At 37.4% G+C, this 17,233-nt stretch overlaps 1 protein-coding gene and 1 non-coding gene across 8 annotated transcripts in view; both read left to right on the top strand.

Annotated features, from left to right (window-relative positions):
• Positions 1 to 17,233, top strand: part of CNOT1 (CCR4-NOT transcription complex subunit 1) — a 105,480-nt gene that overhangs the window by 72,334 nt on the left and 15,913 nt on the right. For 3 of the 7 annotated variants that reach the window (XM_045806915.2, XM_045806911.2, XM_045806912.2), the window contains 17 exons: positions 113 to 259; positions 1,515 to 1,639; positions 2,071 to 2,357; positions 3,490 to 3,568; positions 5,965 to 6,195; positions 6,512 to 6,652; positions 7,553 to 7,732; positions 9,456 to 9,572; positions 10,099 to 10,209; positions 10,537 to 10,614; positions 10,782 to 10,959; positions 11,737 to 11,867; positions 13,452 to 13,748; positions 14,418 to 14,558; positions 14,652 to 14,756; positions 15,545 to 15,664; positions 16,745 to 16,936. In XM_045806915.2, coding sequence (XP_045662871.2) covers positions 113 to 259; positions 1,515 to 1,639; positions 2,071 to 2,357; positions 3,490 to 3,568; positions 5,965 to 6,195; positions 6,512 to 6,652; positions 7,553 to 7,732; positions 9,456 to 9,572; positions 10,099 to 10,209; positions 10,537 to 10,614; positions 10,782 to 10,959; positions 11,737 to 11,867; positions 13,452 to 13,748; positions 14,418 to 14,558; positions 14,652 to 14,756; positions 15,545 to 15,664; positions 16,745 to 16,936 — 2,660 coding nt within the window. The remainder of the gene's footprint in view (positions 1 to 112; positions 260 to 1,514; positions 1,640 to 2,070; positions 2,358 to 3,489; positions 3,569 to 5,964; positions 6,196 to 6,511; positions 6,653 to 7,552; positions 7,733 to 9,455; positions 9,573 to 10,098; positions 10,210 to 10,536; positions 10,615 to 10,781; positions 10,960 to 11,736; positions 11,868 to 13,451; positions 13,749 to 14,417; positions 14,559 to 14,651; positions 14,757 to 15,544; positions 15,665 to 16,744; positions 16,937 to 17,233) is intronic. The other 4 variants (XM_045806916.2, XM_045806913.2, XM_045806917.2 and 1 more) reach the window with 2 other exon arrangements.
• LOC123798486 (small nucleolar RNA SNORA46) lies at positions 8,392 to 8,529 on the top strand. Its single transcript, XR_006781318.1, has one exon. It is a non-coding gene; the product is annotated as a small nucleolar RNA SNORA46 (small nucleolar RNA).

The raw sequence follows: 17,233 nt of genomic DNA, 5'->3' as shown, positions 1-17,233 counted from the left end.
GGAATTGACAAAGGCACTGTCTTTTTAAATAAGAACCTATATCTTTGATGTTAAGTAAAGTCAAGAATATGAGTAATGATAAGACTTCTGGCTGCCTTCCTTCTTTTTCTAGTAGGTGGTCTTGGCACAGGCAGCCTGACTGGTATAGGAACTGGGGCTCTTGGACTCCCTGCAGTGAATAACGATCCTTTTGTACAGAGGAAACTGGGCACCTCTGGACTGAACCAGCCTACATTCCAGCAGAGTAAGATGAAACCTTGTAAGTGGTAGTGTTGTCTGTGATTGTGAAGTGTGACTGATGCACATAAAGCTTTTTAGATTTCCAATTTGTTACCCCTAGAGTTCTGTGGACAAAAACATTGACTTACCTTAATATATTGTTAGTAGGACCATATGTTGATGTGCCTCCTAGGTCAGTGGGAATTAATTCACAAACTTGAGTTACTGAAATAAAAAAAATTGAGTTACCACTCCACCATTGATCTGGATTATTAAAATAGTATGGTGGTTAATAAGAGGTAGCATCTTTTAGGGGCATTACTCTAAAAGTAAGAAATACAGTAAAAAGAAGAGACTTTTAGCAGTTTAAATGTATGTATATAAATCTTATCCTAAAAATGTGTTGGTGGTGGTTTTGTTTTTTGTTTTTATTTTTTAAAACAACTCGAGCAGCCATGAGAGTTTCAAACTTCTGTTTCAGCCTGACAGTTTACAAAGCAGTTTATTTTAGTTTTAGGGGTATAAATAGGTATCTTCTAAGAACCATTGCTCAGAAGATCCTTTTGTTTAATGAGGGATGCAAAGACATGGGGTATGGTGGAAATTTAGCCATATGTAAAGCCATATTATTTTAAACTTAAAGCTTTATGATACATACGGCCTTATATGTAATAAATATCACCATATAACATATACAATGTAACTTGGAAAGCAGCTTTTAAAGTTTCACCTCCTTAATAAGTTAATTCTCAAAGTCCTCTTTGTAAATACGTAGGTATCGTTTACTTATAAATACCCTTGTTGGGACCAAATAGTCATTATACAGAATTTGAAAGTATACCATTTGACTTGAAAATGTTAGTGTGAAAGGCTTGTCTGAATGTTATGTTTTGTAGCATGCTTTGTGTTCATCAGTGTGTCATGCACATGCATTGATAATTCTTATATGTTAGATGTCATTTTTATTATAAAGTAGTAAAGACTTATTAACGTCCAATGAGGTTGTGTTAAGGATAAGTGCATTGTGAATTTTGAGTATAGTGAATTTCCATGGTTTGATAATTCTGATGAAGAAAATACTAAGGTAGAACTATAGTTGTGAGGCAGTTTTGTTAAAATCTTTATATGTACCTAAAATACTTGAATATTAATCTTTGATCACTTAATAATTTCTTCATTTTCTTTATTTTTTCCCTTAAAATTAAAACGGTTTTTTTCTCTTTGGCTTTCTGTGTTTAATGGGCAAGTGGGGAAAGAGCTTAAATGCCCACTGGTTGCCTTTCTGTTTCTAACAGCGGACTTGTCTCAGGTGTGGCCAGAGGCAAATCAGCACTTTAGTAAAGAAATAGATGATGAAGCAAACAGCTATTTTCAGAGAATATATAATCACCCACCACATCCAACTATGTCTGTTGATGAGGTAAGTGTCTAGGATGTTCTAATACTTCATGGTTTATATAAATCTTAAATGCCCCTTTCAAAGTTTTTCGAAATTCAGCTCGGAGTGTTCTGTTATGTGTATGTATACCCTTTGAAATCTTAACATTCATTTCAGGCTCAGTGTATTGTTAAATATTTTGCTTAACAATTTGTTTTTTAAAGATTGTATTTTTTTTTTATGTATATCTATTCTTTTTAGTAATCTCTACACCCAATGTGGAGCTTGAATCCATGACCCCAAGATCAAGAGATGCATGCTCTTCCAACTGAGCCAGCCAGCCTCCCCCCCACTTTAAAGATTTTGTTTTATTTTTTAAAGTATATTCTTTTTAACAGTTCTTTGAAGAATATTTAAGGAATGCTTTTCATAATAGTTTTCTTTATGTGTGTTTTGTTTTTGTCTTTTTCTAGGTATTAGAAATGTTACAGAGGTTTAAAGATTCTACCATAAAGAGGGAACGAGAAGTCTTTAACTGTATGCTGAGGAACTTGTTTGAAGAATACCGGTTTTTCCCCCAGTATCCTGATAAAGAGTTACATATAACAGCCTGCCTGTTTGGTGGGATAATTGAAAAAGGACTGGTCACTTACATGGCACTAGGTCTGGCCCTGCGATACGTTCTTGAAGCCTTACGCAAGCCTTTTGGTTCCAAAATGTATTATTTTGGAATTGCTGCACTAGATAGATTTAAAAATAGGTGAGTGAATAGGTTTCCTATGAAGCATCTATCTCTCTTTTTTAAAGATTATTTATTTTAGAGAGAGGGCGTGCAAGAGTGGGAGAGGGAGACGGGGGGAGAGAGAGAGAGAGAGAGAGAGAATCTCAGGCAGACTCCACACTAAATGCAGAGCCTGACGTGGGGTTTGATCTCACCACCGCGAGATCATGACCTGAGCCAAAACCAAGAATCGGATGCTTAACCGACTTGTGCCACCCAGGTGCCCCTGAAGCGTCTCTTTTTTAATATAAGAAGAAATAATAACTATCATTTATCCACTAGTTCTTGTCATGCCCCATCATTTTATGTATCTTAACAATTAACAATTGTATGAAGTGGAAGAGGGGGAAGTGAAAATATTTCGTTGCAGTTATCAAATAAGTGGTAGGAAAAGTATAAACTGAAATAGTGTTTTTGTTGTTTATTGAAGTATACTTTAGATACGGTGAAAGGCACCATTTTAGATTATAGTTCTTTGAATTTTGGCAAAATTTACACAGTTGTATAACCAGCACTATCACAATCAAGATAATGAACATTTCTGTTACTCCCAAGCAGTTCTCGTTTCCCCCTTTTTAGTTCTTTGACCTTCTTTGACCCCTGGCAATCCTTGATCTGATTCTCTCTAGTTTTTCTATTGTTGTTTAAGCAGAACCGTACACAGTATGTATGAGTCTTGACTTCTTGCAATTAGCCTGATGCTTTTGAAATTAATCTGTATTTCTGTATGTTTCAGTAGTTGTTTCTTTTTATTGCTGAGTAGTTTTCCATTGTATGGATTAACTCTGAATTGTTTTTCCATTTACCTGTTAATGAACTTTTGAAATTGTTTCCAGATAGCAATTTTAGTGGCTCATTGTAATCAAATTTTAAACAAAATAGGACCTTTAAGAAACAAAAGATAACTGTTTTCTGATGTAAAAAGAAGTTCATAGATATTTCTCTCCCCTACTTCTGTGCTCTTATCTTTGGCATTCTCTTTAAGTAAGGGGTTTCCTAAGGAGAGTGGGGGAGGTGGCCTAGACTAGCATTTGGAAGAAAATTTGTTAGTTGTGCTGCTTCTGTTCTTACATGAGGTGATGAATGAATGAATGAATGTTTTTGTTGGCAGATTGAAGGACTATCCCCAGTATTGTCAGCACTTGGCTTCTATCAGTCACTTTATGCAATTTCCACATCATTTACAGGAGGTAAGTGTCTTTAATACTAAAATCTGTCTACTAGTTGGAGAGTTTATTTTAATTTGACTTTGGATTTGCTGGGACTGGCATTAAGATTTCTTAATGATTGGCATTATATAGGCATACATACTGTTTGTTGCCCATTTTGCAGCTTAATAATAGGTCATAAAAAAATCGTTCTTGGATTCTCTTTTCTAAGCAGTGCTTTTACTTCATGTAATAAAAGGCTTTTATCAGGTATTTTAGCCTGATACTGCTCCTGAAGTATAGACATTTTCTGCTGTTACTAAGAATTCTTGAATGGGACACCTGGGGGCTCAGTCTATTGAGCATGGGACTTTTGGTTTCGGTTCAGGTCATTATCCCAGGATTGAGCTCTGTGCTCAGAGTGGAGTCTGCTTTGGATTCTTTTTCCCTCCCCCTCTGCCCCTTCCCACTTGCACTCTCTCTCAAATAAGTAAAATCTTGAAGGGAAAAAAAAAGCCTGCCTAATTTGTGAGTTCCAGCTCCATGTTGTGTGTAGAGAGTACTTAAAATTATACATATATAGCCTTCTTACCACCTGCTTAGATTCCTTTGATCTGCGTGTTAAAAAGGAAGCAGTCCCTGAGGAAATGGACTTATTATTGTACATCTTTCTTAAAGATTTTTTTTTACATTTGAGAGAGTGCAAGCGTGCTTGTGAGAAGAAGAAGGAGAGGGACAAGTGGACTCTATGCTGAGCATGGAGCCTGATGTGGGGCTCGATCCCATCACTCTAAGATCATTCCTGAACCTAAATCAAGAGTCAAAGAGTCAGATGCTCAACCAACTGGGGTACCCCTAGATATTACATGTTTTAAGCCATTTTATTACATGATTGTTCTGCAAGTTTTTAAGCTATTGTTTTAGCGATCGATTTTAGGTTAATTGGTTAACATTAATACCTTTGTCTTGCCTTTGGTCAAAATCTGCCTGTAGAGAACAAGAAAGTCAATATTAACTAATTTGTTTTACATAAAGCAGAAAATTGGCTTTATAACATCATATTTAAACAAATCAGAAAGATCAGACTGTGAATCTACTTTTAATTTTTATTAGAGTTTATTAGTTCATTGTTTTCATCTCATCCGGCTGGGTTGGTTTGTAGGAGGGCAGGAGTTTTGTGCTGGGTTAACCTAGGAGACCTATGGAGGGGAGCCATGAGTGTTACTCATTCACGTGAGGGAGTTGGGAGAATATGCCAAAACTGTAGTACCATACAAGAAAGCAGTTTTGTAAGGCTAAGATGAGAAGTCAGAGGTTAACACAATAAAATGTGTTTGGAATTCAGAGCTGGGAATATAGACCTTGGAAGCGTGGAGACCAAGAGAGGTGGCATAGAAATGATCACACAAAACAGTGGTCCCAATACCCCCTATAACAAGATAGCTAGAGGGTGAGAGAGAGGTTATTTGTTTTTCTGTACTTGGTCAATTTAAAGTGCTATACTTTATTCAGAGATTGTCATTCCTATTTGAAAATGCTCTTTATTTTTTGAAGATTTATTCATTGAAAAGCAAGGTGGAGGGGCAGAGGAGAGAGTGTCTTTAGCAGTCTCCCTGCTGAAAGTGGAGCCCAGCACCTGGCTCGATTTCAGGACCCTGAGGTCATGACCTGAGCCAAAACCAAAAGTTGGATGCCTAACTGACTGGCCATCCAGGAGCCTCGAGAATGTCCTTTTTTGAATAAAGTTTTGTATCTAGATAGTAGTTTTTTGTTTGGGGGGTGGGGCAGAGGGAGAGAGAATCCTAAGCAGGCTCTTCACCCAGTGTGGAGCCTGACGGGGCCTCCATGTCATAACCCTGAGATCATACCTGAGCTGAAATCAAGAGTTGGATGCTTAACTGACTGAGCCACCTCGGTGCCTCTAGGTAGTAGTTTTTGTTTTGTTCAGACATGGAAATAGGATCAGGAACCCTGTATCAGTTTTCTAATTTGTGTGTGTAAAGGAAGTTGAGTGGTCTATGAAATGGAAAAGAAGTCTGCCTTCCTGCTTATTAGGTTCTAGCTGGCTTGGTTTTCTACACTATGTTTCTTTGTTTTGTAGTAATAGTTGTAGTTATTGAAAGATAACTCACTGTATTTTTTAGGCCTTAGGTTTCTCATCAGCATCCAGTAAAAGAGATCAATTTAGTATAGAATTAAAAATGACATGTCTTAGTATAGAAATCTAAAAATGTTGAAGTTTACATGTATTAAGGGATTTATGGAAGTATATATGGAGGCGTATATAGGAATATGGACTAGAAGGGGGCAAGGAGTAAGGGATATAGATGAGCCAGATGAGGATTCTGCGAGGATTTCTCCCCCTTCAGAAGGATTTTTGAGGATTTTCAGTTTTTGTTAAGAAGTCTTTCAATGTCTTTCCCTCTCCTTACCCCTAGTATATTGAATATGGACAGCAATCTAGAGATCCTCCTGTGAAAATGCAGGGCTCTATCACAACCCCTGGAAGTATTGCACTGGCTCAGGCCCAGGCTCAGGCCCAGGTTCCAGCAAAAGCTCCCCTTGCTGGTCAGGTTAGCACGATGGTAACCACCTCAACAACCACCACTGTTGCTAAAACGGTTACAGTCACCAGGCCAACTGGAGTCAGCTTTAAGAAAGATGTGCCAGTAAGTAGATCTTTTTTCTTTTCTCGGGTCTGTTATGTTGTAATGTCTCCAGTAGTGAGCATGTATTTTAATTTTATTATAAATAACACATACCTACCGAAAATATAAAGACCAGCATTTTTCCCTTTGTATCTCCCCTCCCCAGATATCCCAGAGACAGGCACTATTAATAGTTGAATACATATTTTTGCCAATACTTGAAGTGTACAGCCATATATACCATGTGTATCTTTTTTACTGAAGGAATCAGTATACATTTTCCCCTGGGATTTGTCAAGCAAGCATTTCAATTTATGTTTGTTTTTTTTTTTTTAAGCCTTCTATTAATACTACAAATATAGACACGTTGCTTGTGGCCACAGATCAAACTGAGAGAATTGTAGAGCCCCCAGAAAATATCCAAGAGAAAATTGCTTTTATCTTCAATAATCTCTCACAGTCAAATATGACCCAAAAGGTGAGCATGATGTGATAGTTTATATACCATTATGAATGCTGTCTGTTCTTATCCCTAATGGGTTGAGGGATTTATATTTGATGTTCTGCACCCTTTGTGATGCTTTACTTTAAAGGTCGAAGTAATAGAATCAAAACGAAGGGAATGAGGATATACAACTAGTGGCTGTGGTTTTTGTAGACATTAAGTAGCACTAGTTTTGCAGTGAGTTTTACAGGCTTTTGAAGTAAACGTCATGGTCTCATCGTGATGGAAGGTTTCATTTGTACCTTGTCACAAGTCATGTCCTCCCAGAGACCATTTAGAGCTTTTATTAGATGTCAAATAACGGAGGTAGACCTTGTGCAAAGCATAAGAAATGACCGTTGCCTTTTAAGATTATATGTAAGGCATTGGAAATGCCTATGTTAGCTGTTAAGATTAGCCTGAACAGGTAATTTTTGAGATATTATGCATACACCATCTTTCAAAATCCCACCAGAATTTATTGGGGGGGAGAAATAAGCCTTTATTGTCCTTTTGGAAGAGAAGTTTCCTGGAGATGGAAATTTAGGAAAACATAGTTCTGGTGTTAGGTCTCTTAGTGGCAGGTTGTACATTAATAATTCATGCAATTTTGGTCAAATGGAGAGTTGGGGAAGATGGGCTTGAGGGACTTCATGTTTTATAATTTTAAAGCTGAAAGCAACCATAGATGTTTTAGAGATGACTGACGGTATACTGACATGGAACTGAATATACTGTGCTTTATCGCAAGTGTCTGCTGTGGGGGGAGATGAAGCATGGTGCTTTAGCATCTGTTTTTGCAAGGAGCCACATGCTGTAGTATTGTTCACAGAAAAAACAAAACTATATTTTATCTTTTAATCGTGTACTTCCTGTGTCATATTGGTTGGCTAGGTTGAAGAACTAAAGGAAACTGTGAAGGAAGAATTTATGCCTTGGGTTTCACAGTACCTGGTTATGAAGAGAGTCAGTATTGAGCCAAACTTTCACAGCCTCTATTCAAACTTCCTTGACACGCTGAAGAACCCTGAATTTAATAAGATGGTTCTGAATGAGACCTACAGAAACATCAAAGTAAAATTTAGTTCTTGTATTTCTTTTTATTACTATTTTGAATTTGGAAATACTTGATCGTGCAAGCAGAATTTTGGGGGAGGTGTTGGCTGTTTGTTTTTTTATGTCGTCTGTATAAGGTTGTCTATGAAAGTAGCTCTAGGGTTTGTTTCAAATATGGAACATGAAGAATTTAGTTACATAGACATGTACTGTTTACTTCAAAAGTGACTCTATTATTCTGAATTTGTTTTTATCATTCCATGCATGGTTTTAAATCTTTACCCTCTGTTCATGTCTTTCACTTGCTTTTTCCCCTTTGTATTTGTAATATGCTCTCAGCTGTAGTCCCTCAGGTTGTTTTTAATAGTCTCGTAGAAATCCAGTGTATGTATATTTATTGTTAATGGATATTTAAACTGTAAATAACTTTCGCTGTTAAAAAGACAGTGCTGCAGCGAGTCTTTGATGTTGTCTTACGTGCCACATATCTGTATACTCTAGCCTTATTTGTGGAATAGTTATTGTGAAGGAGTGTCAGCTGTTCAGTTTTCCTAACGTACTAACACTGTTCTGTAAAATTAGGTATCTTATTTCTCAGGAAGAATAACGTTTCGAGAAAACCAGCGTACAGCTGTAATCATTCTTTGATGATAACTTGGGGCATTGGTTTAGGAACCAGCACTATATTTAAACCTGTGGATGGGAATTTACCCCGTTCTTGGTTACGCTGTAGTGCAAAAGAATTCCTGGCTCTTTCTGTTGCACAGCTGACTATATGCCATTCTGCTGTTGCTGAATAGAGTTAAGGAACATAACCATATTCCCCCTTTTAAAAAAAATTATTTATTTGAGAGAGACAGGGAGAGTGACAGCATAGGTGGGGAGGAGAGGGAAAAGCAGGCTCCCCGCTGAGCAGGGAGCCCGATGCAGGACTCAGTCTGAGGTCCTTAAGGTCATGACCGCAAGTAACTGACTGAGCCACCCAGGCACCCCAGTATATTCACCCTTTTTTATCTGATTGCAGTGGTGATTGGGATAAGAAAGTATGCACATATTCTGGAGCAATATTTCCAGATTCTTTTAAACAAATTTAAATTACAACTTTATAGCCATAAATTTTAAGGGGTAACATGTAGCAGATGGATGTATATACGTGCCCCAAAACATACTCATGCAATGGTTATGTGCTCCTTAGGAAAGTAAGAACTAGAGAATTAATGAAATAGGTATTCTAGAAATTTTTTAAAAAGCGTATTATTGAAATAAATAGGTATTCCAGAAAATGTAAAAAGAAGCGTTTAAGCATTATTATACTGTATTTCAGGAAGCTATTTTAGTTCTCTGATATATAGTGACCTGGATTATGCTAAAGATTGTGCTAGATACTGTGATATTGGTTACATTTCTCCATATGCTTGTTGTCTTGAAGGACTTGGAAGCATAGCTTTAATCATCATTTGAATTGAATTGAATTTTGCTCTCCGAAATTAGATTTGCATTTGGGTGTCTGCTTAAAAACCTAGCTAAAATTTTCAGTTTTCAAATACTTATCCGTAGGACCATACATGGTCCCTTAACCTTGTGTAGTTATACTCTGATAATACGGAATAGATCTTTGGAGGGTGTTGTTAGAATTGAGGGCTCATTTTTAAGGTAGGATAAGGTGGAATTCTCAAACATTTAGTTGAGAATTTTTTTCTTAAGCTCATTTTCTATCTTTCTTAATCCTATACCATTTCAGGTGCTCCTGACCTCTGATAAAGCTGCAGCAAATTTTTCAGATCGTTCTTTGCTGAAGAATTTGGGACATTGGCTAGGAATGATCACACTAGCTAAAAATAAACCCATCTTACACACTGTGAGTTCCAGGGTTCATGTAAAACTTGAGAATGTTCGTACAGCATATTATGTCTTGACTTTATTTGGGGCTATTTTTTTTTCTTTAAAGATTTTATTTATTTATTTGACAGAGACAGCCAGCGAGAGAGGGAACACAAGCGGGGGTGGGAGAGGAACAAGCAGGCTCCTAGCAGAGGACCCTGATATGAGGCTCGATCCCAGAACGCTGGGATCACGCCCTGAGCCAAAGGCAGACGCTTAACGACTGTGCTACCCAGGCGCCCCTATTTGGGGCTATTTTTAATGATGATTGGGTGTAAGAATTTGGCCCATGTTTTGAATCTAATTGCATCCTCATGATCTTGCATTGTTTAGCAGGGTAAACAAAAGCCAGTAAGATCTGTTATCACCTTTTTGTAAGGCAAGGGTCATACTATATTGATTCCTGATCGGGGAAAGAGTTTGGCGGGATACCTTTCTTTTACTACTTTGTGAGGGGTTTAGAAGTATATTCCCAGCTTTTAAAAATATTTTTCTAATTCTAGGACTTGGATGTAAAATCTTTGCTGCTAGAGGCTTATGTTAAAGGACAGCAAGAGTTGCTCTACGTAGTGCCCTTTGTTGCCAAAGTCTTAGAATCTAGCATTCGTAGTGTGGTGAGTAGATTTTAATATTTTATTGATGGTCAATTTGTAAGAGTTAGTTTTAGCAAAAGGGCAAGAGATTATAACCTTAGTTCCTATGAGCATAGAGCTGGTTCAGTCAGTCTTCCTCTGAGAATCTCGGATTTCTAGTGTGAGAGGCTAAGGTAGCATGATTTTAAAGAATGGCTTTGGGTTTTGGTGTTTTCCTAAAATATGGTATAGATGGGAAACCCAAGGGGTTTGTTATGGCCACATAGGTATAAGTGCTTAACTGTTCTAAATAATACAAATTAAAGAATGATTTTTGGGGGCCACCTTAACATTATAGCTTTTCTTTAGGTTTTTAGGCCACCTAACCCATGGACGATGGCAATTATGAATGTATTAGCAGAGCTACATCAGGAACATGACTTAAAGGTAAATTTGTTGCTGCTTTATCCTTTAGAACATTCTGTGCCTTCACATTATTAAAATTTACAGGAAACATAGAGTATATTTGGGGGAAGCACTGTACATTTGGGTGAGAGTAGTATATATTGTGAATGAAGCTACATTTTTAAAATTCAAATATTTTAATTATGCAGTTAAACTTGAAGTTTGAGATTGAGGTCCTTTGTAAGAACCTTGCATTAGACATCAATGAGCTAAAACCTGGAAACCTCCTAAAGGATAAAGATCGCCTAAAGAACTTAGATGAGCAACTCTCTGCTCCAAAGAAAGATGTCAAGCAGCCAGAAGAACTCCCTCCCATCACAACCACAAGTAAGTGTGATAATTAGCCCTCTGCTTTACAGAATTTTTTCTTAAATGGTACATCTTCATGCATATAGCAAGTTATAATTTTCCACATAACGTGGTGCTGAAGTTTTGTATACTTTTTGGTGAGCCATCTAAATTGTTAAGGAAAAATAAGTAATGTGTAGGCATTGTCTTAGGTATTAGAATTCATATAGTATTCTTAATTAAGCATCATTAATCATACCCCAACTAAGCCAGCTTATCTTTTACATTGTTTGAGGCCTGAGAAGGGACTGCATGGCATGATGGTCTGTGTTATTCCTCAAATCGTGCACTGGCCAGACTGCCAGCTAGATCTGCCCGGGGAGTGAATTATTATACTTGGATCATGTAGATTGGAAGTGTGGGCGCTATAGGAGTGTTGAAAAAAAGATTGGGAGGTGTGTTAAAATAAACCAGCTTTGCATTCTCTTGTCAGTATTCAGTAGCTAAGAATCTCCAGGTGAAACCGGGAAATATCCTAGACTGGAAATAGATACCTGTAATAAAGAGTATTCCAACAAGGTGTGGGCTTACTAATGTAGCATGTCACTGACCTAGTTTTACATACTTTGTTCAAATCTCTATTAAAACAAAAGAAATTTTCTTATAATTTAGGGTGGAAAAAATGTGACCTGTCCCAAGTCCTCCAAGAGACTAATCTAGTTAATTTAATGAAAGACCACTTGATACCCGCTAATGTTACGGTAAAATCAAGAAGTGTGCTTTTTATTAGCTCTTATTTTATCTCTTAACATTTAGCAACTTCTACAACACCAGCTACCAGTACCACTTGTACAGCCACAGTTCCACCACAACCACAGTACAGCTACCACGACATCAATGTGTATTCCCTTGCAGGCTTGGCACCACACATTACCCTAAATCCAACGGTAAGTAAACACTGCTCCATCCCCCAGTTCCCACTTTGTGACAAGATAAACTGGTCACCTTTTTTTTCTTTTTCCCCTTTCTTCTGGATTCTTAGGTTGGCAGGAATTGGGAACTGCTGTGTAGTACAGCTTGGATTTTTTTCTACTCTAAAAATAGTTATTGTGACTAGACATCTATATTTGTTCCTCATATCCGAACCCTAAGATACTAATCAGCTGGCAATATAATCGCAATCGCCAGGAATTCCTTCCACGGGTCAAAAGATCCTTAGTGTCTTCCTAAGTTTTTGCTTTTTATTTTCATTATCATGTCACCCTTAGCCTTGACATTATGCCCTTTCTTTTGGCAGATAGTGTGAACTGAGCTGATTCCTGTGTGTGTATGTAAAATCTCTGGGCCAGGGTCTAGAAGTGGGACTTAATACTTCCAGTTATAAATCTGTAGCCTGGTTCTAGGAGGGAAGTTTGGTTTGAAGTCATATAAAATTCCTATACTTAAAAGGTCGTATTTGACTCTATGTGTTCAGAGTGATGATTATCTTCTGTCTTTTATTCTGCTTAACATTTGTTCAGAATCACATACTTGGAAGCATTCATGGTGTTTGTTTTTTAGAAACTGAAAATGTTCACAAATACAGGAGTAACAGTAATACATTGAGCCTTCTTTTATTTAAAGAACATAATGGGATTTTGAAAGAGGTATTTTATTAACCTGTCCCCCCTATCCTGTGTTTTTTGGTGGGGGCTTGATCTAGAAATTGTGGTTCCCCTTTATAATGTCAGTAATCTGAATGCTTTCATGTATCCATCATGAATATTTTAAAAATTTCTTACAAGGTCATTAAGTTTAACTTAATGAGACCAAATGACTATTAGGGCATAGTTTGAGATAAAAGATTGGAAGTAGTCTTTCAAGTGAGGCAAAATGGCTTCAGTGTATGGTAGTGTAAATGTTTGCTATTCTGAGGAATTATTTGTAATAATGTTTTTTTTAGAAGTCCTTTTCTCTATAAACTTGATTCATTTGCATTTCTCCAAGCAACTAAAGAAGTCACTCTCTTAAAGAGTATTTAAGCCACATGGGGCGCCTGGATGGCTCAGTTTGTTAAGCATCTACCTTTCGTTCAGGTCATGGTCCCGGGGTCCTGGGATCGAGCTCCACTTTGGGCTCACTGCTCAGTTGGGAAGTCTGCTTCTCCCTCTCCCTGCCCTGACTCATGTGCTCACGTTCTGTCTCTCTCTCTGAAATGAATAAATAAAAATCTTAAAAAAAAAAAAAAAAGAGTACTTAAGCCACAGATTTTAACTAAGCAAGCATGTAATGCATCCGGTGATAAAAAAAAAAAATTTGCCCATCAGATTTTTAAAAAATTGAAGACCTGTCTATTATTACGTATCATAAGGTATACTGTCTTTGTAGCTTAGCTTCTATTTCCCATGTTTTTCAGTGGTTAATTTAAAGTAGAAATTGGTAGTTAATGGTTAATATTGAAGTAACTTCCAAAATCGTGGGTGTGATTACTGATGGAAGTTGGGTTGTCTTACTTAACAAGCTGTTGACTTAACTTGTTTTTTCCTACCTAGATTCCCTTGTTTCAGGCCCATCCACAGTTGAAGCAGTGTGTACGCCAGGCAATTGAACGGGCTGTCCAGGAGCTGGTCCATCCTGTGGTGGATCGATCGATCAAGATTGCCATGACTACTTGTGAGCAAATAGTCAGGAAGGATTTTGCCTTGGATTCTGAGGAATCTCGAATGCGAATAGCAGCTCATCACATGATGCGTAACTTAACAGCTGGAATGGCTATGATTACCTGCAGGGAACCTTTGCTAATGAGCATATCTACCAACCTGAAAAACAGTTTTGCCTCAGCCCTTCGTGTACGTTGACTATGTTCTTGGTGTAGTACACAGTTCCTTACTGCTTGTCTGAAAGAGGTTCTTTTTCTTTGCACATCACCAAATTTGTTTGATATCTTCCTTTCTCTTAGATTGTAAATTCTATGAGGTGAAGCATCGTGTTTGTTTTTGCTATTATATCCTCAACACAGTGTTTGCAGATAGTAGATATCCAAATATTTATTCATTTAAAGAAATGAAGGATTTAAAAAAATGCCTGAGTTAACAATCTTGTTTCCTTTATCATTAAGAATTTGATTAAAGCACTTGGAATAGGACAGTACAAAACAATGGAAAGTGACTTTGTACACACATACACACGCACGCACACTTCAAGTAACTCAATTATTAATTTTGGGTCTTACATGTCATGGTTAATGCCTTTTTTTTTTTTTTTAACTGCTTAACTGTTTCCATAGTCACTGTCTTCACAATAACCTGATAAATAAAATGTTTTGGGTGAGTAGTATTTTATTTACAGATGAATATGAATATTAGGCTATTTCATGGTCATAGCTAATGAGTCATAAGTCCAGTCAGAACTTTTAAAATTTGTCTAGGCACTGTATTTCCTATTTTCTCATCTGTCTTGTCCATCCACAGAAAACGAAATTTGAATTGTTTTCTTTCTGTCTCTTCCCCTTCCCATAGACTGCATCTGCACAACAAAGGGAAATGATGGATCAGGCAGCTGCCCAGTTAGCTCAGGACAATTGTGAATTAGCTTGCTGTTTTATTCAGAAGACTGCAGTAGAAAAAGCAGGCCCTGAGATGGACAAGAGATTAGCAACTGTAAGTGTTTAGCGTTTGCTGTTTAAGTATTATTTTTTTCAATTTAAGAAAATGCCGCATAACAAGAACCTCAGTGACTTTTTTTACTTGCAGGAATTTGAGCTGAGAAAACATGCTAGGCAAGAAGGGCGCAGGTACTGTGATCCTGTTGTGTTAACATACCAAGCTGAGCGGATGCCAGAGCAAATCAGGCTGAAAGTGAGATTTGGGGGCTTTGTCTCTCTCTGCCCATCTTTGTTTTCTTTCTGTTTTTGTTGCTTAAACTCTTCAACAAGACTAAGACAGTGGGGTTAAATGTTAGATGTTTCTGAGACAGATCTACCTCAGGAGCATATCGTTTGAAGGCTACCTGTGGAGAAAGCATAAAGATACCTTAGGTAGGGTGCCTCGCTGGCTCAGTTGGTAGAGTGTGAGACTCTTGATCTCAGGGACGGAGTTCAAGCCCCACATGAGGGATTACTTAAAGATAAAATCAAGAGATTACTTTAAAATAAAAAAGTATATATAAAAAAAAAGATAACCTTAGATGTATGTACCTCGCAGTTGTTGAAGTGCTACCATACAGAGTTCATGTCCCCCTTAATTTTTGTGTTTTACAACTTGGTCTTCCCTTCTGGCACTTAAGTTTATATTGCTAGTTACTTATTGGTGAGAAGAAGATGTGAGAATTCTGATCATTTTTACCAGTTCCATTGGAGAATTGCACTTGGTATGGTCCTATTTGAGGCATTTTCCAGTAGAAAAACTCAAATGAATTTGTAAATGAAGGGGACTCTTGACAGGATTCAGGGAAATGGGAAACACTGTGAATTGTGTGCAGATGCATGCATACTCAGTCATGCATGTAACATCAATATGTTGTAGTGGCTCCTGTGTCCCGTTTCAGAATCCCTGTGCTTACTCCCATGCAAACTTTCCACTTTGAAAAAAACTTGCCTTCAATTTTGTGAAGAGGATTCTGTCAAAATAGGTTTTCTTCTTTCCAGGTTGGTGGTGTGGACCCAAAGCAGCTGGCTGTTTATGAAGAGTTTGCGCGCAATGTGCCTGGCTTCTTGCCCACGAATGATTTAAGTCAGCCCACAGGATTTTTAGCTCAACCCATGAAGGTAAATCGTTGCCTGGGATTAAATTGAATGTTTTACGTTTTAATTTGAATGTTTTTATCTGTTAATCTGTATCAGATGAACATGGCATCTGGGGGATTTTTTTTTTTTTTTTTTTTTTCTTTTTTTCTTTTTCAAACCCATATGGTTGATTTTCATGTTTGGCCTAACTAGAGGAATTTACATGGTGACCCCCGTGGCTTCACCTGTTTTTTTGTAAAAACTTTTTCTAAAAATTTGAAGTAATTATCCATAGAAAAGTTGAAGATGTAGGGAGGGCGAAACATTTTTTACCCTGAACCGTTTGAATATAAAATGCTGACCCTGATGTCCCAGTCACTCTTAAAAACTTTGGTGTGTGTTACCTAAAAAGACATTCTGTTGAAATCAGAAAGTTAACACTGGTATATTAGTACCTAATCCTTAGACCTCATTCAGGTTTTATGAAGTGTCCCAATATCACCTTTTTATAGGAGAAGGACCTATTTCAGAATCATACATTTCACTTAGTTATATTTTTTAAATTTACCCTAGGTTAGTCTGGTACAGCACCTTACCTTTTCCTCATCTTTCATGACCTTGACGCTTCTGCGGATTATAGGCCACTTATTTTCTAGAATGGCCTGATTTGGGTTTGTCCAGTATGTTCTCGGGAATAGATTCGGATCTGCATCTTTGATGGGTTTATCACAGAAATAATGCTGTGTTATTCTATCAGGCTTTGACAGTTGAACTGAGTACTGTATTTTCCATGGTTTAGATTACCTAAATTCCTAGGCTGTATCCTATCCCATTATTTATCTTGCTTGCTTTGATGACTTGATTGTGTTGATATCTGTTGGATTTTCCTCAGTGCAGTGCAATACCCCTCCCCTCACCCCTGCCTTGCACTGCCCCACCTAATGTTGTTAAGGTTGAATAGTTCAGGAATGGGAATGGACAAGCCCCTCTATGTTTTGATGAAAAAAAAAAAATTCAGGGGAGTAAACATAGTAAAAGACTTTTTAATTACTGAACGAGCCAGTGAAAATGCTTTAAAAGTTTTGCCTATTTCTTCCTTGGTTTTTTCCTTCTCTAAAACAGCAAGCTTGGGCAACAGATGATGTAGCTCAGATTTATGATAAGTGCATTACAGAACTGGAACAGCACCTACATGCCATCCCACCAACTTTGGCCATGAATCCTCAAGCTCAGGCTCTTAGAAGTCTTTTGGAGGTTGTAGTATTATCTCGAAACTCTCGGGATGCCATAGCTGCTCTTGGATTGCTCCAGAAGGTTAGTTCTTAAATGTTACTTTTAAGAAGAGACTAGGTTTGTAAATGTAGTGACCCCCCCACACCATCATCTCCTTAAGTTATGTTAAGAGTTTGAAATTAAGTTAAAACAAGTTCTTTTTGGTAATCAGGTAATTTTCTCTAGGGTAGAACATAGTCATGACAATTACCGATGGTGAAACGGGACAAAATTTTTCATTAAGATCTTTTGAAAATACAGTTAAGAAACTTGAAAAGGTAGCACTTTAGATTTGGAGGAATGAATTGATCCCAAGTACTTGAGTGATGTGAGAGGGTT

The sequence above is a fragment of the Ursus americanus genome, chromosome 21 (assembly GCF_024610735.1).
Source record: "Ursus americanus isolate L20-20 chromosome 21, mUrsAme1.1.p, whole genome shotgun sequence".
Classification (NCBI taxonomy): Eukaryota; Metazoa; Chordata; class Mammalia; order Carnivora; family Ursidae; genus Ursus; species Ursus americanus.
The sequence above is the reverse complement of the archived record's forward strand: the minus strand, read 5'-3'. Positions and strand labels throughout refer to the sequence as shown.